At 56.5% G+C, this 21,901-nt stretch overlaps 1 protein-coding gene across 4 annotated transcripts in view; it reads left to right on the top strand.

The window, feature by feature from the left end:
* INPP5A (inositol polyphosphate-5-phosphatase A) overlaps window positions 1–21,901 on the top strand; it is a 179,405-nt gene that overhangs the window by 106,681 nt on the left and 50,823 nt on the right. For all 4 annotated transcript variants that reach the window (XM_067708973.1, XM_067708974.1, XM_067708972.1 and 1 more), the window contains 2 exons: window positions 10,657–10,720; window positions 18,366–18,469. In XM_067708973.1, coding sequence (XP_067565074.1) covers window positions 10,657–10,720; window positions 18,366–18,469 — 168 coding nt within the window. The remainder of the gene's footprint in view (window positions 1–10,656; window positions 10,721–18,365; window positions 18,470–21,901) is intronic.

The following is a 21,901-nucleotide window of genomic DNA, read 5'->3' as shown; positions in this document are numbered from 1 at the left end:
GGGCTCACGGCTGGGGGGACTCGGTGTCCCCACCGGCCTCCTAGGACGTGCCGTCAGGAGTCCCCCCGCCATCGGTTTTTCCTACTGGGCCCGATTGTCCCCATCAGCGCACAGGCCAGTGTTTCCCTCTTTTATGGAGAAAAGCTCTCCCGACCTTCTCCTCCCCTAGATTCTCTATCCTGAGGAAACACTGATTTCTCTTACTTTCTAAGGGAAGGGAGCTCTGCGGTTCCGGGGGGAGTGCAGGCGAGGAGTGGTTGTCGCGCTGCTTCTCCGTGACCTCGTCAGTAGGGTCAGTAGGTCCCATTCCTGTCGAGGCCGCAGGGGGCGGCTGTTGTGACCTGGCCTCAGAGAGAGGCAAGGGAGGAGGGGCCTTCCTTTCACGTTATGGGCATCATGCTGCCCGCGTGATGTGAAATGTGGGGCGCATGGGAGCCACCGCCTTCCTGCCTTTATCTGGTGCAGCGCGGGGCGGGGGGGCAGCAGGCTCACCGAGGGGGCGACGCAGAGACAGTGGGAGCCTCTCCCGGCTGACCACCCCTCCCTGCTGTGCCATTGTATTCCCCGGGCCGCGGCGGGGGCTGCGCGTGGTGGAAGGTTCTCACCATGCGCCCGGCCTGGTGGTCAACTCTGAGCGGCTGCGTCCCGATCCAGCGCCGCCCGCTGCGGGTCACAGCGGCCCTGCAAAGCAAACACGGGGCGCACCTCCCACGCCACCGCTGGGGTCCCAGTAACGGGACTGGGGTCCCCAAGTCAGGAAGGGCAGGTGCAGGACGTGAGCACGGGGCGCTGCTGCAGGGCCGCGCTCTGGACCCCTGTGCTGCTCACCCCCGAAGAGGGCGAGGGGAGGAAAGTGGGCTGGAGCCACGGCAGCGGCGGCCGGTCAGCGTTGGGCCGGGCAGGTGAGTGCGGGCGCCGAAGCCTGGGGGCCGGTGTTTGCAGCTGGCGGGGCCCTGACTCCAGGGAAGGACAGGAGGCCGCGCCGCTGGTGCTCCTTTGAGGACACTGTGTCCGTGGTCTCTCACAGACCTCTGTAGGCAGACTGGACCGGGCACCCCTACAAATGAGGCTTTCCTGGTGTGTTTGCCCAGATCACAAGGCTAGAAACTGCAGAGCTGAAGACAAGATGAATGAACTGCAGCAGGTGGGCCAGCAGAAAATGGTGAAAGGAATCGTGGAAAGACGAAGGGTGGGGTGGGAGGTGTGTGATCTGACAGACGTGGAACTTGAGCTGAGGGGAACGCTGAGGGCATCAGTAGTCGTGTTTGAACAGAGAATAAGTGACAGTTTCTAGCATATAAGAGACAAACACACAAACTCTGCAATCCCAATGGGCCCCAAACAGGATAAAAAAACAAAATCTGTGTCCAGACAACAGATGGTAGTGAAAGTGAACAGAGCCCTGGACAAAGGGGCAGAGACGGGGTCCCTCCCATGGGGCAGCCGTGACGCCGACGGCCTCCTTCCCAGCCGAGGCCGCGTCCCAGAAGGAAGCTGCTGGCGTAGGATCCCAGGTCCACAGGACACCTTCAGGATGGAAGGTGAAATCGACGTTTTTATTCAAATGAAACCAAAAAAGGATTTGTCACCAGCAGACCCACCCAAGGGGCGATAAATCCTCAAGGACATCCTTCTTGCAGAAGGAAAAGGACCCCAGGAGGAAAGTAGAGGCCGGAGGACCGAGAGCGGTGGGCACGTGCGGGGCGGACGTGGGGGGAGGATCGCCTGCAGTGTAGACGCGGGGTTGAAACCCACCAGCACCGGCACGAGCAGGCGGTGGTGTCAGTGGAATCAGTGTCCGCAGGGCTCTGCCACATTGAGAAAGGGCTGTGAGGCTTGAGCGGCTGGGGTCCCTGCGAGCCATGCCCTTTGCAGATGCTGCTGTTTTAGCATTTCTGTGGGCTCAGGACTGGGTTAAATTATTTGAAACAGAAGTAGGTGGCAGTTTCCCAATATAATTGAAGTTTAAAAATCAATTAAACCTTTTCAGTAGCATTTTATATTCCCAGGCTTTTCTGATGGCAGAAGGTAGTTTGTAAACGGCGTGCGTCCGTGTTGGCTGCTCTTAAATGCATTTTACTTTACTTAATCCTACGTCCATGATGCTCATAGCCTGTTTCTCCAGAACATTTGGAGGAATGAGACTGTAATTGAAAAGCTAATGATTTTTCGAAGACAAAAGCTGAGAGTCAGAGCTGTTTTAATAATTAGGATGCAAACGCTCTATATAGTTTAATTGGCATAAAGTTGATTGATTTACTTGGTAAAATCGTTTAGACGTGGAAGTATGACAACAAATTTCATAATTAGAACTGTTGTTATTTTAAGTCTGGTATTTTTCTTTGCTCGTTATCAAAACTTTCCATTTGCAAAGGTATTATTATTGAAAAGAACGTTCATACCGGAAAGGAATCTCATTTGGGGACGAAAAACTTAGGTGATGTGCAGTTAAAGATGCTTTGCGGGTACTTGCTGAGGGGCTCGGGGTCTGCGGCATTTCTCACCTTGCCTTGGAGGCTGATGGGCCCACAGCGTGAATTCTGTTTCCCACCTGCTGTCAGGCGTCAGCTCCTGGAACTTGTTAATCAGGCCAAGTCAGTAGCATTTCCCTTTTGAAAAGGAAGGTCCAAGGTACTGCCTTGAACAAAAGCGAGTGATTCCGTGGGGGGAGGAGGATGTCGGGTCGTGGACAGGGGCATCTGAGAGCGTCTCCCAGGTGCTGGGTGGGTCCGGGGCCCCCACGAGTCCCTGCCCTCGGGGAGCAGCAGCTGCCTGGGATCCTCGGCTGTGGGATCCTGCCACAATTTCTTCCACATCACCACTGCCCCGAGCCGTGGGATCCGGGCTCGGTGCCCAGCCCCGGGCACTCAGTGTGCCGGCGGGTCAGGCCCCGTGGCCATGCCCCCTCAAGACCACCCCCAGGACACCTCCTGCCCTTGTCCTGTCCTCTTCCCTGACTGTGCCTGGCCCCCGCTGACCATTCCTGGTCCCCACTGACCCCCTGTTCTCATGACTTCCCTCTGTCCCTGCTGACCCCCCAGTGTGCTTACTGACCTCTCCGTGTCCCCGCTGACCTTCCCATGTCCCCGCTGACCCGCCGTGTCCCTGCTGATGGCCCCCTGTCCCCTGCCCTTTGCACTGGCTCTTGTCCGTCCTGGGGGGCTCTCCACACACCAAGCACCCCATTGACATCTGGGCCCAAACGTCTGTCCTGGACTCCGGGCCTGATGTCCCCCTGAGGTGTCTTAGGGCCACTTCAGCCCCAGCTTGTCTAGAGCTGGACGCCTTCCCTCCCGAACCCTCCCCGTCCCAGGCGATGGCAGAGCCCACCTCCAGCTGTCTGGGCAGCGCCCCGGCTCCACCTGTTCTGTCAGGATGTCCTGGGGATGGCGCCCCCCGCTCAGAAGCTGACCGTCCCTCCGAGGCCCCCGTCACCGCCCCACGCCCCGCGCCGCCCTCGGGCTCTCAGGCCAGACTTCGCGCTGCCTGAGTGCGGCTCGATATGGTGCGGACGGTTTGTGGGGTGCGTGGGTTCTCTGGGAGGGCTGTCCTGGGCCCAAGGTCGCCGTGCGCAGGTTGGGGTGGGACCAGCGTCCTTGCAGCGCGGGGCCATGGCGATGCGCCCTCCCCGCAGCCCGCCCGCGAGGCCGTCTGGTGACACGCCAGCCCTCTTCACGCGGCGACTGGGAAAGGTTAGCAGCATGTCACCCTGGTAGGGTTTGTTGCGGGCCAGGGGACGCTGAGTGGCCGTCGCCGCGGTTTGCCCCCCGTCAGGACAGCAGTGCTGGCACTGGGTACTGGGCAGCCCAACGGGGGACAGCACAGCCAGGCTGTGACGGGGCCCAGCGCCCGGGGGCACAGCATGCCAGCCGCTCTGGTGCACGCTTTGTAAAATGCTTTTTAATTCAGCAACGGAATATCATTAACTTCGTAAGTGGATGAATACAGTGGACAACCGATTTGATTAACTTCAGATGCCGCAGTCGGCGGGAGACCAAATGACATTACGCACGTCCCTGGCGCAGGCGGGCTGCCTGGACTGGGGCTGCAGGGTCAGCGGGGGTCCGGGGGCGTCCTTCCGCGTTTAGCCCACAGGCTGACGTGGAGAGTCAGTCAGCTCCTGTTTGAGGTCGCAGAGCTGCTCGGAGAAGCAGCAACACCTCAACGCAGCGTCCCCGCGGCCGCCTGCTGGTGACGTGGGCTGACGCGTCCAGTCGTGCCGCCTTGTCCAGTTAGGCTGCCCGTCCGAGAGTTTATTATACGGCGAAGATCAATGAAGCTCTGCATTGATGGAAGCAGGAGCCTTGTTTCATTTATCCTTGTTTATAATCTAATGAATGTTATCGTAACTTTGCTTTGATTTATTACTCCATCTATTAAATTGTTTTAAGCCCGGAGTCTTGGGGCTTCACTCCTGTGAAGCGGTTGTTCCCCTTATTGGTGAAAGTGCCTTATTCTTTGCAGTCAGGCTCAGCTTCATGGAGGCGCTGGAGGCTGCATTAAGTTGTCCTTTGAACTCTGCACGTTGGCTCCAGAGCCGTGGACCTGTCTCTCATCGGGGTGTCCTGCGCCTCTGCGACTCTCTCGCCTGACCGGTGGATTCGTGCCACGTGCCGGGCCTTGTGCGGGGGACTCAGAGGTGACCGGACCACCCTCAAGGAGCTCCCTCCACTCCCGGTAAAGAAGGCAATAAGCACACAGCCAGAGTGGGCAGCACTGCAGAAAGACAGGGCTCTGTGGGGCTGCAGTCCGGGAGGGCTGCTCAGAGGAGGCAGCATTTCCATGGAAACCTGCGGCCTCAGGGCTCTATTCCCATGGAAACCTGTGGCCTCAGGCTCTCGTGAGAAGAAGCTGGCACAGCAGGTAATGCCTTGATGACGGCAGAACTTGGCCATCTCCAGGCCTGGGAGGGCCAGTGTGGCCAGAGCTTTGTGAGCTGGGCGGGCTTGTCGTGAGGAAGGGTGACTGGAGAGCAGAGGAGCACAGGGCCAGACTCCTGGTGGCCCTGGCAGCAGGTGGGGGAGAGGCGGGGAAGCAGTGGAGGAAACGAGGGTCCCACCTGGTGTGGGGTAGGGGAGGTTAGAGACACGTTTCTGTAACCGCGGAGTTCATGCGGGGAGTGGACGTTTGGGGCGGACGTGGTGGTGGAGAAGCAGCGGGAGGTGTCCAGAGAGAACGAGGTTTTCAGTGGGAGCAGCAGGGGGACCGGCGCCGTAATGTCTGAATCGGAGAGGCTGGACTCTTGCGGGAAGTCGCGTGGGGACTGAGTGCCCTGCACCTGAGGCTGGCCTCCGGGGCAGGCGCTGCAGGGTGAGCTGATGGCTGCTGCCACGTGGAGCTGGGGAAGAGACCCCGGGGAGGCCGAGAGTGGTGTCCTGACACCCAAAAGGAAGGCCCGTGCAGGAGGACGGGTCGGTGACAGGAGGACAGGTCCCATGTTGCTGGGAAGCTCAGGGTCCCAGAAGGTCTGCTGTGGGTTTGCAGCTGGGCCGGCACGAAGACCTGGCTTAGCGATTTCACCGGGTGGTGAGGACAGAGACCAGGTTGGGAACAGGCAACACCCTGGACACGGCACAGCAGACAGAATCCAGCGAGGTGTGAACATGGGCATCGTGATCAAGCCAGGCCGATGCCAAGAACGCAAGACTGGCTTAACATTTTAAAGTCTCTTAAAGCAACTGGCTGCTTTACCATCCAGAAGCCAGACCTCAATGTGGTTAAAGATATGTCATGTTTATGGGCAGGAAGACTGAGTAGTATCACCAAGACGTCAGCTGTCCCCGAGTCGATCTGTGTGTGTGATCCTAACTCCAGCAGGATGTTTCGGGTGTAATCTGGCCGTTGTTCTGGAGTTTTATATGCAAGTATAAAGGGCCCCAAATCACAGAAGCAATTGTGAAGAAAAGCAAAACGGGGCATTTATTTATGCTACTAAATATCAAGACTTACTATAAAGCTAAACTAGGAAAAAGTGCTGTTAGAAACAGACCAATGGAGCAGAACCGAGAGCCCAGAGAACAGATCCCCAAACGGATGGAGATGTGGTAAATGAGTCGCCACATACGTAAAGGGGAACCCGGACAGTGTGGAATTCCATGTGGAATGAAGTAACGCTAGATCTCACCCGGCGCCACACCCACGAGTAAGTCCCTGTTATTGTAAAAACCTAAATGGGAAAGAAACAACCTTACACGTTCTACATGGAATATTGAGACTCATTGTGGGATCAGACTAGGGAACTGTTTCCAAACAAGACATAAAAGCGAAACCATAAAGGACTGTGTCGGCTACTTTGACTACCTTAAAAATAAAGGCTTTCATTTCATGGAAGATACCATAAAAAACTGACTAGGTAAGCCACAAGGAGTGGGGGAATTCTCTGTAATACCAGTAGTAGACAAGGGAAATAGAAAATAAGCAAAGGATAAGAATAAGGTGTTCACAGGAGAAACCCAAGTTTCCACTCCTCTTAAAAAGAGGTGCTCAGCTGCACGAGTCTAAGGAAAATGCAAATAAGATGACAGTGATGTGTAATTTCACCCCAGTCGGCTGGCAGAGATCCAGGTGTGCCGGCACCAGGTCCTGGCGAGGGTGTGGGGCAGCAGGCACTGCTGGGCGCCGTGTAGAAACCTGTGTGGAAGATGCCCATCCACCGTGACCCAGAACCCCCAGCCGCATGTCACGTACACGTACATGCACATTTAATGCACGCGGGTGTGTATCTCTCCCATGTGCTCAAGGACACTGTGCAATGTTCGTTTTAGTATTGGTTCTAATAGTGAAAACTTTGGAAGCAGTCTTCATGCCCAACACCAAAACTGGATAAATAACTTTCAGTATTATTGTATATTGGATCTTATAGCATTAAAAATAAGCTAATGTTACATGTTGCAACATCAAACGTTTCTCAAATAGAACTTTGAATGGAAAATAAAACAAGTTCCTTAGCCAAAGCAATGTTGAGGAAAAGAAATGGAGCTGGAGGGCTCAGACTCCCTGGCTTAAGACTGTACTACAAAGCTACAGTCATCAAAACAAGTTCCTGAGGAGGGAGTGGGTGCGACGGCGCAGATAAAGTTGGTGAAGGCTCTGAGCCCTTCCAGGGGTGCCCTTGACCTTGGTCACCGACACTGAGGATGGCAGCCACCTCTGGGGGGACAGTTGCGTTGGGAGTGTCCAGCGCAGCGGACGCCTTGGAAGCCCCCACACAACCTAAGGCCTTTCTAGAGCAGTTGCTTCGTGCCCTGCTCCCCCATAACCCCCATGCTGACTTCTGTGCCGATCTCTTTATTCCTTCGTTCTGTTTAAACGCACTCTTTTGATCGTGTCTGTTACCTGGGCGCCACGCCCTGTGAGGGTGCAGGAGCTTCCGTCTCTCAACATCGCGAAGCCCCTGTGTGGTTTTCGGCGTGGTTTGCTTGTTCTCCTTGCTGTGCAGCGCTCCACTGCAGGGCTGGAGCACGAGTGTGTCTTCACCTTGTTAGGCATTTGGTCGCTGGGTCTGTTGGTGTTTCTGGCAGCGCCGCCTGCCTTCCCGTGCGTGTGTCCTGAGAGCCCCGGCTTCCGAGAGAGAGCTCTGTGTGTGTGTTTATGCACGGCTTCCCCTGGATGTAAACTCGCTGTGAGGCCGTGGAGCTGTGCGTCTCCCCATGGCTGTGTGCTCAGAACTTGCAGGTCCCCCATGTTATGAGGGCTGGGTCCCCATCACAGCCACATCCCATCACTCCCCATGGCTGGGTCCCCATCACAGCCTCTCGTGTCCTGAACTTTGTTCTCCGAGGGTGGAGATGTTTGCGTCTGATCCTGTTGGAATGTCAGTGCTGAGCTGAGCACAGCTGCTTCCCTGACGCCACAGCGCGTGTGCACACGCAGGGCCGTACCTCCTTTGGGGGCCCTGTGTCCACGGGGCGCTGTCTGCTCCCCAGGATGGAGCAGGTGACATGTCAGGGGTTCATCATAACCTCCAAACCAAGGGGCCTTTCCAGCCGTGAGTCATCCACGCCCATCGATGCTAACGCAGAGCAGCTCCCGATCTGTGGTTGCTGCAGGCTTGAGCATTAGCTATCAGCTGTGTCTTAGGAAGTTTTTATCGTCTTCTCAGATGCATTTATTTTATTTTTTAAAAAAATGACATGTTGAAAATGCTTTATCCGTAGAAACAGTGTAATGCAGTGCCTTCCGGGAGGAGCTGTGTTGCATTTAAAGGCAGTTGGCCTTCCCGATGGGCAGATTCCCTGGCCCTAGGCTGTGTGTGGCCCCCTGGCTCGCCCTCTCCTGTCCTAGAATGCAGCAGCTGGCTTCTCGGGGAGCCCCCTGCCTGGGGGATGGCGGTGGGAGTTCCCTGGGACTTGGAGGAGGGAAGCTCCCTTCTGCAGGCGCCCTGGGAGCTGAGACCCGGCCTTCTTGTTCCCACGGTGCCCTCAGGGGCACTGTTAGCGCCTTGGGGTCGTGTGCGAGAAGCACGTGTATGGTTTCCTCTTTCATTGCATCCGGAGAAGAACATTTCGCCCCTGTGCCCCTTCCTGCTCGGTCGATTTGACTTGAGGGTTCGGAACTGTCTGAAAGCCAACTGGACGTGGGGGCCGAGGGCTAACCTGTACCTGGGCCGCTAACATCGGCGCAGAAATGATCGGTTAATGAATGTCTGATCCGTTTGCAAATAGAAGGTGGAGGGGTGTTTCCAAGCAGTAGCTTTTGCCGGTGAGTCCCTGGCCCGCAGCGGGTGGGCAGCGGCTCCGTCCGTGGTGCCCTTCGCAAATCCACACTTCGCCGACGTCTGCGGATGCGTGGCTTCCTGTCCAGCGTGGGGGACATCTGCCTACGGCCCCATCCCGTGCCCTGGCTCTGTGTATCTGCAGAGCGGCCTGCAGCTTTCAGAGCTCAGCTCCCGCAGGCGAACGAGCGCCCAGGTGTGGCCTGTGGTCCCGTCAGCCGTTAGCCAACCTGCTCCAGGCAGGGGACTGGCTTCGCAGCACTGCAGACCCTCGAGGATCCAGTGGAGCCGGGCAGGTGGGACCAGGAGCCACACGGGCCGGATCCGGTCCACACCCAGCACCCCTTCAGAGCCCTGTCGCGAGAACTCTGGCCTTGGGTCCCCGTAGCCGCGGGGTGAGGCCGCCCCTGAGGCCATCCTGCTGCCAGAGGTCAGGGCGCCCGCCCTGTGTCTGCTGCTCCGGGGACACAGGAGCGGCTGGACTGCATTTCGCTAATGGAGAATTAATAAGCACTCTTGACAGTCAGGTTTATAAATATGTAAAAAGTATTTTAATTGTTTCTAGCAAAACAGGCAAGGAGTCAATACTCTGAGACATGACGAACACTGCTGACAGGTGCGGGGTCAGAGGACCCGCGAGCCGGTGTCCCGTCGCCAGGCTGCTTCCCGCCACCTGTCCTCACAGCCTGTGACAAATGGACCCTGAACTGTATCGATGGAGTCGGTCAGACGTTGAAAAAGTTGAGTTGAACTTTGACTTGAAATATTCATTAGAGCTAATTATGGATTTTCTGACTCTGTGAGTTACAGCTCTGCACCTGCCTTGGCAATTGATTTTCCATTTATTTACTGTAAACTTCTTAATATCACGTTAGCTTTATCACATCCAATGAGGCAACAGCTCAAATCTTGGCAATTGCGTTATTTACTTACGCATTTCCTGAGTGCTTTCTTTACCCAAGCAAACGGGAAGACATCCGTTCGCTCGTGGGTGTGGTCCTGCAGCTTTCCAGGGTCCAGTACTGCCCACGTCCCTCTTCTTGGAGGGGCCTTGACTGTCCGCGGTCAGAACAGAGAGCGGAGGCTGGTCCTCGGGTGTGTGCGCCAAGGTGCCCAGATCCTCTCAGAGAGGATTCGGGGCAGAGACCCGATGGGTGAGTCTGGCAGGCAGCGTGTGCACTCCGTTTACTTTGTGCCTGCGCCGTGGGGAGCCTGTCGGCACTGACCACATGCCTGAGTCCCCGTCACACACATGGATACACACGAAAAAGATGTGTAACTACACACGCGCACACACACACCCGGTTAAGTATGAATCCCAGGTAAACAAGTGACTTTTGGCGCCAGATGCCCCATCCCCACCGCAGCCCGGTCCCTGCACTTTGGCCTTTTCCTGAGGGGGGCGAGCAGGGCCGACTCATCGCCCAGAGCAGCTCCTGGCACCAGCGGGCGCTCCGTGGCTGCTCGGGCTGTCGATCGTGGATGGGCAGGGCCGGTGGCTCCGGAGGCTCTGAGGTCGCAGCTCAGTCCTGAAGGATGAGCAGGGATTGGACCGGGCAGCGGGCGGCTGGCCCGCTGAGGGGCAGGGGGAGCCACGGCGAGGCTGTGCTGCCCGGAACGGAGCCGTGTCCTCACTCAGGAGCCATCCACTCTGCCCCGACCCTCGCCCTCTGCTCCACTGGACCCTGCAGCAGACGGGAGGCGGCAGGGGGCGGGGCGGGTGCGTCCACAGGGGAGATGCCTACTCGGGGTTGGCTAGGGCCGGCGCTCCTGGCGTCCTGGGTCGGGAAGTGTCTGCGGCTGACTGTTGAGTTTGGGGGCTGTGATTGGGCTGCAGTGAGCTGAACTCTTTTTCTCACCACAGAGCTTCTTAGTCACCGCTCAGGACTGCTTTAGGAACGCTCCCGTGCTGGCCTCACTCCATTTCTCTGTTTGCTCTACAGGCACTAGGAAGCTTTTACTTTCTTCACGAATCCTTAAAAAACATCTCCCAGTTTGACTTTAAAGGTAAGACTCCATGTGTGCTCTGCTGTCTTCTGGGATTCTCCATCTTGGTGGACCCCCGACCCCCTGCCCGCTGGTCTGGCTTCTCCTGGTCCCTCCCACCCAGTGTTCCTGCGAGAGCACCGCATGGTCTGGGTCTGATCGAGGGGTTTGCGCAGTCACTAAGCAGGGAATCGTGAGGACACCTGCTTTCTGGCTTCTCTGAGGCCGAGGTGGCCGGCCTGTGCTGGGCGGCTTCCCCCTCCCCGTCCCGCCCCGCCCGCGGCCGTCCCAGCCCGTTCCCGCACCTCTGCCACCCCTCACGGCTCTGGCGGGTGACTCTAGCTTTCCTATAATACAGTCAAGAGGAGAGGGAAGTGTTTTGTGTCTGTGTACCTGTCGAACGTGAGAAAGTAAAAAAAATGAAAAACACAACTGGAGGGTAGCATATTTCAGAAGCAAATGGGCGAGAGCATATGTTTGTGGCAGAGCTAGAAAATGTAGCCCCGTGTTTAGTGGGTGAACGCTGTGTGTCTGTACTGAGAAGAGTCACCTAAGATGCTCATGGCACGAGGGCGTGCGAGTCTGCCCCCGATCTGAGGAGTTGCCGTCCCTGCTCCACTCAGTCTGCGGGATGCGTGTGCATTTACCTTCCACGCAGGGTTGTCTCTTCATGTTACATGTGAACCCGTCTGAGCTCCACTTGGGCTGTTGAGCCAGGTCGCATTAATCTGAGATGCCGCCCGCGGTGAGGTAACTGTGGGAGCGGCTGATTGTGTCGGTTTGTTCAGGTTCATTACCACCACTCACTCGGGAGACGGCTCGCACTCTCCAGGTTGGGAAGCAGTGATTCCATCAGCGTTGAGAACAGGGTCCCAGCCAGCAGGTGATGTTCGCCGGCCCTGTAGCCTGAGCTTTCTCTGCTCTCGAGACGCAGCGTCTGCCTTTCCTGCCGAGGAGCTTGGAGTGGCCCAGCAGACCTGGCGAGAGCCGGGGCCGGGGCCGCTCTTCCCATGACCCTAGCAGACACTGGACGTCAAGTGTCCTGTCCTCGGGCTGCGGAGCTGTGAGCAGAGGGGCTGTGCAGACACAGCGGCTCCAGACGAAGCTGAAACAGAACGGCTTGCACTTCTAATAAACCTGCCCCTCAGGCTCCACAGGTGCCACGTCTGCTGAACTTTTCCTTCTTCCAAGTAACCATGTGCAGACATATTTTATTACTAAATCAAACTCGTCCGAAAGTACCTGGCTAGCACACAGTTTATTTACAGCTGTACCTTCGATGTACATTTATTTGACTCTAGCAAAACCTCCATGCTGCCAGTGACAAGAACCATTATAAGACGGGCAGCGGCTGTGCCCTGAGCAGGCGAACCTGGCGGGAGGCTGTGTCGAGTCTGAAGACACCCCGGGGCGTGGCGTGGCAGGTGTTGCTGCCGACAGATCCCCAGCGCGGGCGAGGCCGGGGTCTCAGGCAGGCGTGGGCCGCCGGCCCCCGCTCCACAGCCCCGGCTCTTCGAGGCTCGCACTTCTGCCTGGAATTGAACTACAGCAAAAGCAATCCAGGTTTGTGAAGTTTGAATCAACTTTTGAAAAGAAACAGCCTGAATTTTAACAAATGTGTTCCTACTTAGAAACTTGAGATGAAAAGGGATGAAAGGGACTCCAGTGTCTGGTCTAGCACGTGATGAGCTTGGAAGCTGTCTCTCAATCCTCAGGAGAGACAATCCAAACAAGCTGAAAATGGGCGATTCTTCTTAGGTCCCTCAGAGGAGCAAGGTCACAGGGCAAACTGCTGCCCCCCAAACCGGGGAGACAGACAGACGGGCCCAGAGAGTCAGAGCCCACTGAGCAGAGAGCACCGCACGGTCAGGACACTAAGACAGGCCGAGCCTGGGCAGCTGGCAGGGGACGCGCACCCAGGCTCAGGGCCTACGCTGTCGCGGGCTTTACCTCCTGGAAGCTAACCAGGTTCTCACGCCGAAGATGAGAGAAAAATCCCCAGACCTTTCTGGCAGGGGAGGGGAGAGTAGCTGTTGTGAAGTGTGCCCAGACAGCTCTGTTTTCTTAAAGGCCTGCCCGCAGGGAAACCCTGAGCCCAGCCCACTGGGGTCTGATCAGGGCCTAACCCACGGGGCAGGGAGATAGCCGATTGCACCTCCTCTAGCCTTCCTGTGCAACCTGAGAAAACAAGAAGAGCCAATGAAGTCCAAAATAAGCAGAAGAAAGGAAATAATAAAATTGGAGCCTATACGTCAGTGAAATTGAACAGAGACACTCACGAGAGAAAAGCAAAGAAGCCAAAAGCTAGTGCTTTGAAAAGGTCAATAAACTTGGTAAACCTTTAGCCAGGCTAACCAAGAAAAAAAGAAGACACAAATGACTAGTATTAGAAATGAGAAAGGGGTCATCAGTACTGATCCTGTGGGCATTAAAAGGATGATAAAGGTATATTGTGAACAAGTCTATGCCTATAGATTTGATAACTTAGATGGCCCACTTCTTTGAAAGATACGATCCACCAAAACTCATTCAAGGGGGACTAGATAGTATGCATGGGCCTTTGTCTATTAAAAGGGATTCAATCAATAAGTAATAACCTTCTAAAAACATCAGGCCCGATGGTTTCCCTGGTGAATTCCACCAAACATTTAAGGAAGAAATTATACCAATTCTCTACAATCTTGCCCAGAAAATAAAGGCAGAGGGAAAACTTCCTAATTCATTCTATGAGGCCAGCCTTACCCTAATAACAAAACTAGATAAAGGTATTACAAAAAAGGAAAACTATAGGCTCATGAACAGAAAATGCAAATTTTTCAATATAATATTAGCAACTCAAAACTAACAATGTATAAGAAAATTATACACTGTGACCAATTCAGATTTATCCCAGGTATGCAAGCCCGATTCAGCATCCAAAAAATCAATTAATGTAATCCGTCACATCAGTAGGCTGAGGACGAAAATCACACGATTCTATCAATAGATGTAGAAAAAGCATTTGGTAAAACCCAACACCCATTTATAACAAAGCTCTCAGCAAACTAGGAATAGAGGAGACCTTCCTCAGCTCAATAGAGGGTATCTACAGAGATTCTCCACTAACACCACAATCAATGGCGAGAAACTAAGGTCAGTAACAAGGCAGGGATGGCGCTCCCACCATTTCTCCTCAACATCATACTGGAAATCTTGGCTAATACAATAAGGCAAAAAAAAAGGAAATTAAAGACTTATTGATGGGAAGGGGCTGTCTTAATTCTTAGGTGACCTGTTTACATAGAAAATCCCAAGGAACCACCACCACCAACAGTAGCAACAAAAACTGGTACCAGTAAGCAAGGTTGCAGGATATGAGGTTAATAATCATACGTCAGTGGCTTTCCTCGATACCAGCATTGAACAGGTAGAATTTTAAATTAAAAACACAATATCATTTACCTTAGCACACATATAAAAAGAAGTGCTTAGGAATAAATCTGACAAAATACGTATAATATCTACATGAGGAAGACTACAGAATCTGATTGAAGGAATCAAAAAAGACCCAAAGAAGTGGAGAGATAGTTCATGTTCATGGATAGGAAGCCTCAGTATTGTCAAGTTCTTCCCAACTTGATCCATAGATTCAACACAAGCTCATTCAAAATCCCAGCAAGTTATTCTGTGGATACTGACCAACTGATTTCTAAAGTTTATGTGGAGGCAAAAGACCCAGAAGAGCCAACACAATATTGAAGAAGAAGAACAAAGTCGGAGAACTGACAGTACCCAACATCGAGACTTTCTATAAAGTTACAGCAATCAAGACGGTGTGGTGTTGGTGAAAGAAGAGTCAGATAGATCAATGGCACAGAAGACAGAGCCCAGAAATGAACCCACACAAATACAGTCAATTGATCTTTGACACACGAGCAAAGGAAACAAAACAGAGCAAAGAGACTCTTCTCAACAAGTGGTGCTGGAACCTGCCGGACATCCACACACACAAAAAGGAATCTAGTCACAGACCTTACACCTTCACAAAAACTTAAAATGGATCATAGACCTAAATGTAAAATGTGAAACTGTAAAACTCCTAGATGATAACATAGGAGAAAATGTAGGTGAATCTTGGGTTCAGTGATGACTTTTTAGATGCAACACCAAAAGCATGATCCATGAAAGAAAGAATTTTAAGTTGGACTTTACTAAAGTGAAAAACTTACATTCTGCAAAAGATACTGTTAAGAGAATGAGAAGACAAGCCAGAGATGGGAGAAAATATTTGCAAAAGGCACACCTGGTAAAGGACTGTTATCCAACATATACAAAGAGCTCTTAAGATTCAACAATAAGAAAGCAACCCAATTTAAAAGTGAGCTAAAGATTTGAACAGACATCTCACCCAGGAAGATATACAAATAGCAAATAAACATGATGAAAAGATATTCAACATCATATGTCACCAGGGAAATGCAAATTAAAACAACAATTAAAACCACTACACACCTATGAGAATGGCTGAAATCTGAAAACTTGACAACGCCGTGCTAGCAAGGACGTGGGGCAACAGGAGCTCTCACTCACTGCTGGTGGGATGCAGAACCGTCCAGCCTCTTTGCAAGACAGGTTGGCAATTTCTTGCAAAGCTAGACATACTCTTACACATCCCTTGGCATTTACCCAAATGAGTTGAAAACTAATGTCTGCACAAAAACCTTTACAGCAATGTTTATAGCAACTTTATTCGTAATTAGCAAAAACTGGAAGTAACCAGAATATGTCCTTCACAGATGAACAAATAAACAAGCTGTGGTCCAGAGACAAGGGAATGTTATTCAGCAGTAAAACAAAGTGAGCTATCAAGATACAAAAACTCAGGGAGGAACCTTTTAGGAGGAACCTAAAATGTGTGTTCCTGACGGAAAGCAGCCCACTGGAGGAGGCCGCCTGCAGTACGTGGCCAACGACTGAGGAAAGGATGGAGACAGTAGAAGCATGGCTGGTTGACAGGCGCTGGGGGAGGGAGGGATGGACAGGTGGAGCAGGGGGGTTGGGGCCGTGGAAGTGCTCTGCGTGCCCCTGCAGCGGTGGATACATGGCGTCGTGCGTTTGTCGGGACCCCTAGCGCGTACGAGCCCACCAACACGAGATGCTGGGAAGCTGTTCGGGGGACGGATGGGAACTCTGCACTTGCAGCTCAGTTTCCATAATCCCCAAACTGCTCTACAAATACAGGCTCATTTTTAAGAAAGAGGCCTCCTCCGCCCCACCCCCTCAGTCTCCTTCTCTTTCCTCAAGGGAACTGGGGTTTCATCTCAGCAGAGCTGCCTGCTGCTGCAGCAGCCCCTGCCCTGTCCTCATTCCCAGGAGCCTGCAGGTGGCTGCCCATGCCTCAGGGCTGGTCCTGCACCTGTGCCCGCCTGGCTCACCGAGGGCTGGTGCGTCTGCCCTGTGGGCATCCATGCGTCCCGAGGATGTCCGTTTGGGGGGGCGTCCACCCCTCTGCAGCTCATGACCCGATGCCCTCAGTGGGCTGTTGGGGTGATTCAGCCTTTGCTACGAGGATTCCCATCCTGAGCAGACCTTTAGAAAGAACTTGCTTTATTCTCAGGTCCAGGCGATACTGGCGGTTAGCAAAGGGGGTAGGAAGGAGGGATAAAGAACCCCCTGCAGGGCGCCCAGACCGTGGGCCCGCGTGGCCCCAGCAGCAGCTCGGCGCCTCCCAGGGACGAGCCCGGATGTCGGGAGGAGGGGCGTCCCTAGGACCCGGCAGAGGCGGCCGCTGCCAGAGGCTGGACCTCCGCCCGGCCCTCACCCTCCTCAGAGGCCTCGTGGGGGCCCAGGGCCACCCCTCACTCCTCCTTCAGGCTCAGCTCCGCCCTGCTCCGGGGCTCCCCTGACCGCCCCCCAGGTGACACCCTCCTGTCCTCCACACTCGGGGAGTATCCACGTCCCATGTCCTAACCCACGTCCATCTCCCCGCCTCATGCCCAGGCCCACCCTGCGGGTCGTGTCTGCGTCCCATGTCCGCGTCCTCAGCTTCTGGCCGGGCCCCACGGCACTCAGTGGACGTCCTGGTGCCCACTGGTGCAGGGAGGGCCCAGGAGGGGAGTTGGAGGCCCGGGCGGGGTGGAGGGAGGGGCGAGGCGGGTGGGTGCACACAGCAGGCTGCAGCCGCCTGCCAGCCTGGCGCCCCGGGTGGTCTGTGCGGGACAGGCCTGCCGTCAGCAGGAGCGGTCAGCTGCCCCGTTCTGGGGCCGGGGTGGCCTGTCCGCCTCGCGAAGGGGAGCTGGACGCGACGTGCCGGTGACGGCAGGTGTGCCCCGCAGACAGCACTCCCCCCGCCCCCCTGCCACCCTGGTGCCGGCTGTGCGGGGTGGTTTGATAAACTCTGTCCTTCCACGGAGATGGGTGGGTGGCTACAGGAAGTGCCTCGTGTGGTTAACACTCCTGCGTCATTTCCCGCCGCAGGTGGGTGTTATGAGTGGGTCGTGGCTTCGTGCCTTATTAGTTTACACTGGCCTGTGCCCACCTTCCCAGGCACCAGCCTCCTGGCTCGTGGGTTCGCCTGCGTTTCCCCCGATGGGCAAACCCGGGGGTGGGAGGGTAGCCTCAGAGCCAGCTGCACCTGTCATCTGAGGCTCATCTCCGTGGTTTGGGAGCCAGGTCAGAGGAGCAGTGGGTACAGCGCAGCTCCGTCCTGAGGGAGGGGCCCACGTCACGTGCTGTCTGTGTGTCAGTGGGCCCGTGGGGGCCGGCAGCCCAGAGACTGCAGGCGGGGCTGCCTGTGGGACGCGGAGCAGGGCCTCCACAGACACTCTGACGGGACAGCTCGTCCTTCGTCCCAAACACCATGGATCTCCACACACCCCAGGACCCTCACCCCAGTGTCCTGGCCCGGGAGCAGGGGACAGGTGATGCTCCGGCAGCCGGTGGGGGCAGTCTGGTGACCGCCTGGGCTGGGGTCTCCCCGTGGCGGTCTCGGCAGGCCCCCCGCTGCCTGGGCTCTCTGCCGGCATCTCGTGGGGAGGCTGACAGCCTTCCCACCCACCAGACAAGTAAGAGTTTGAGGAATAGACACATTTGTGCATGAAACTCCACGGTGGTCTCTGAAAAGGAACGATCCCAGGTCTGGGTGTGAAAGGACCAGGCCAGGCCCTGTGTGCGGGGCGTCAGCCAGATGCGGGGAGAGCCCGCGGGACACTGGACAGGGCGGGTGGCCCAGAGTGCCTGGCCTTCATCCCTTTCCCCCGTCTCACGTAAGGACTCCCCTTCCCTGGTTAGGAGTGATGTTGGCTGGATGCAAGGAGGAAATCCATGTTATTAAATGAATTCGTCTTAAGTGTGAGTGGACGGTAACTCCACGGCCCTTTTAAATGCAGTCGCACTTTGCTCAGAGGATGCCAATTAGCCCCTGTAAATCCGCAGGCCGGGAGCTTGGAGCGGGTAATGACACCCCGTGTCAGATTCCAGGTCCAGGGATGGGAATGCACGAGCCACGGCATCCCCGGGAGCAGCTGCCCTGCCTGGGGGCGTGGCCCTCGTCGGGTCTGCCTCCTGGGCCCTCCCTCGCCTCCACAGCACTGCCCGGGTGGGATGCGGGACCCCACGTGGCCCTGAGCTGGGGGGAGGGGGAGAAGAACTGAAGTTACCCCCGGGTCCTTCTTCTGCTCTTTCCTAGCCAAGAAGTATAAAAAAGTCACTGGTAAGGAGATCTACTCAGACACGCTGGAGAGCACGCCCATGCTGGAGAAAGAGAAGTTTCCGCAGGACTACTTCCCCGAGGTACGTCGGGGCCCCGCCGGCCACACTCGTACTAGTGCGTTTACTTTCAGGTGGGATTTAGGACGTGAAATCTTCATACTTCACAGTGGGGATCCCCCGGCTGCCGTCATGCTCCAGTATTCTGTCCTGGGAGGTTCTAAAACCCACGTGGGTTCATCTGCGTGGTCTTAGATGAGGGCTGGGAGAGCCCGTGGTGTTTACCGTTACATCAGTAGGTAAATTTTCTAATCATCATCGTTTCCAGGCAAAGGAACCTTCCCCCAGAGAGGTAGAAAAACCATAACCTGTTCATTTGGGGCCTGGGGTGCGCCAGGGGCCTCCCAGCAAACCTCAGCGTGAGCAGGTCGATCTGGCCAGTGATGCAACCCGAACAGAGAGCTCGGGCGTGCTGGGACAGTGGCACTCGGGGGGCTCTCCCCATCCCCAGGGTGCTGAGTGAGCCCCGGGCTCTTCCCTGGCAAAGGCTTGGGTGTGGCCAGAGAGGCGCAGCTGCATACTCGGAGCCGGTGCCCCCACCCTGTGCGCTTCAGCAGAGGGAAGTGCGGGGTTACTTCTCACCCTCTGCTCAGACACAGTCAGGAAGCGTGCATGTGTTTCCTCTGGGTTTTAGTGCATTTTTGTCCAGTTATTTTTATGTAGCCGTTACGCTGCACACATAATTTTGGATTCTGGGATTTTCAGCGAATACTCTCACGACCAGCGTGTTTGGAGTCTCGTAACCTGTGTAGTCCAGGTGTTGATCCAGACTGGATCACCTTCCCTTTCGGGGCCTGTTGACTCGCAGTAGGAAGTGACCCGTGACTGAAGCATTAGGGGGTGAGACTGAGAGCCGGGCGGCCCCTCCTCACAGCTGCGTTTCCACACGGCCCCCAAAACCCCACGGGGCAGGTCTTCTTGGTCGAGGATTGCCCGCCGTGACTCTGTGGAGCCGCCCCTCCTGCGGCACTGGGAGCCGATTTCAGCAAGGCCGCAACTTTATTAACTTGCTTTATGACCCGATCCTGCAGTGGAGGAAAGGTGGCCGGTGCCTTGAAGGATGGGCCGCGTCCCCGGCCAAGGACGCGGTGTCAGGGGCCCGCCTCCCGCCCCGCCCGCCGCTGCCCCTGCCCCTGGGCACTGCTCCCCTCTGCTCTGCGTCCAAGATTGGAGGAGGGTGTGGCTAGAAGGCTCCGGAAGCTTCCGTTCTCAGCCTTCCATGAGTGCGGCCGAGCCTGTGAGTCCTGCAGTCCTCCCGGGACGTTGGCCAGTGGACATGTCCAGCAGGAGGCCGGCCCAGGGTTCCCCGGATCAGGGCGAGGGCTGAGAAGTCAGTTTCAGAGGCCATCAGTGTCGGTCTCCTGGCCCATCCCGATCCAGACTCACCCTTGCTCCCCTGCAGGCAGCATGGGAGCCGGCACTGGCCCTGGCCTGAGAGCAACCAGGGACCCCGGTGAAAACGGCGCAAGCTGTGGGGAGACCAGGGGCGGGGCCTGCAGCGCCACAGATAGGGTCTCGGCCTCTCCCCCGACGCGGGCATCTTAAGAGCGGGAGAGCCAGCTTACAGAGGCCCGCTGGGGACAGCCCTGAACGGGCCGAGGAAGAGGCTCTGGCATGTCAGCCGCTGCTCTGCAGGAGGGACCCTGACGCCCCTGCTGACGTCCAGGGTCCACGCACCTGGCAGAGAAGGCAGGGCTGCCGGGGATGGCCACGAAGCCAGCCTCGCCCAGATCAGCGCAGGGGCTGGGTGGCTGGTGGGCAGTGCTGGGCCCGGGCCTGCGTGGGGCTGGGCGGGGAGCACTTGAGGCAGCCCTTTGAGCAGTTAAGTATCTTTGCAGCTCTCCCCTTTAACTGCCACTGGAGTCCTGAGCCGCGGCAGGTGCCAAGGCGAGCCCGTGGCCTGGGACTGGCAGGCGGCAGGGATGGCAGGCGGGCCTCTGCTCTTCCCGAACCCGCCCGTTCCCTCGAGGTGCTCCCCCAGGCCGCTGCCCACCCAGGGGACGCCTGGTGCCTGGGACGGAGTTCCCACTCCGCGCCCCCCGCCAAGGACTGGGACGCACCTGGGTGACCTGGCTCGTGGTTGGACGCCCAGCGCGCGGCCCCCGTCGCCCCAGGGACTCGCTCAGCCCACAGCTGTCCCTCATCCTCTCGTCACTTGCCAATGACTCCAGAATTCGGGGTCCTCTCACTCCACCTGTGCCCTCGGAGCTGGGGTCACTGGAGGCTCCCGGCATCTGTCATCTAGGAGCTGTGCTGCTCCCGAAGAGGAGCCTTCTGTGACGGTCACCGTGTCTTCCTGGGTGGGCAGAGGGGGCCCCACTGCTTCCTCCGGAGAAGGTGCCCGGCACCTGGGCGGGAGTCTCTGCGTTCCCGGCTTGCCCGCTGCCGCCCTGGCCCTCAGGCTCTGCCCTGTGCGGGCTCCCTCCCCAGAGGCCGCGGCGTGTCTGGGGGTCTCCCCGCATTTCTCTTCCCACCAGGGCCCAGGCGGCTGTGAAGCTTGGGCTGAGGTTGACCTGTGGGTGGTGGGGGGGGGCAGGTGTGGGGACCTCAGCTGTGGTTCCCACCTCCCTGCACACCCCATGTGCTTGCTGTGCCCCCCGAGGTGCTGGCCGGTGCCGGCCGGGGGCACTGAGCCCTCCTCAGACCCAATTCCAGGCGGCCTCACTGTCATCCGCAGGCAGAGGGGGGAGTGCGTCTCTGGCCGGAGAAGGTTGGGGGGTCTCTGGGTTAGACCCCGATGTCTCGACTAGAGCGGCGTGTTGCTGGGACAAGGTGACCCCTGCCCCGGGGTGCTGGCCTTCCTGGGGGCCCCGTTCTGCTCCATGGAATTGCCCGAGTGTGTGCTCCGCTGGGTCTGATGACGTATGAGTTTTCAGGGCTTGTTCATTTTCCTCTCATCTCCATAAATTAACAGAAGGAAAATCTTATTGAGAAAAACACAAATGCTTCTGATGTTTCTGTCAACTGCGTGGAATTTCTCAGGTGTAAGAAACTCCAGGACCGTTGCCGGGCTCCCGTGTCCTGCCAGGAGCCCCTGCCTGGCGTGCGTCAGGCCAGCAGGCCGCCGGGCAGGGCCGCGGTGCCCAGGAGGCTGTGCTGCGGCTACTCCCCTCCTGCTGGGCCTGCAGTCCAGGCCTTTAGCCTTATTGGAACACGTTCTGGGGGAGGGAATTAGTTTAAGACTGATTTCTCTTTCTTTTATTACCGTCACTTAAGGGCAATCTAAACGTAATTACCGTGATGGAGGCATGATGCAATTCCAAATAATTACAGCCCACTGCACATAAAACCGACAGAACTTCCCTGGTGGCTTGTGGGCGCTCTTGGCTCGACGCGAATTCCACGTGCTGCCTCTGGGGGAAGCACTCCAGGCAACGCGAGACCGTTTTGAAAAGCAGGTCTGCGTCGTCCGTCGGGGCCGAGGCATTTTATTCCTCCTGCCCGTCGTGAGAAATT

Source organism: Pseudorca crassidens, chromosome 16 (genome assembly GCF_039906515.1).
Source record: "Pseudorca crassidens isolate mPseCra1 chromosome 16, mPseCra1.hap1, whole genome shotgun sequence".
NCBI lineage: Eukaryota > Metazoa > Chordata > Mammalia > Artiodactyla > Delphinidae > Pseudorca > Pseudorca crassidens.
This window is presented reverse-complemented; position numbering and strand designations above follow the sequence as displayed.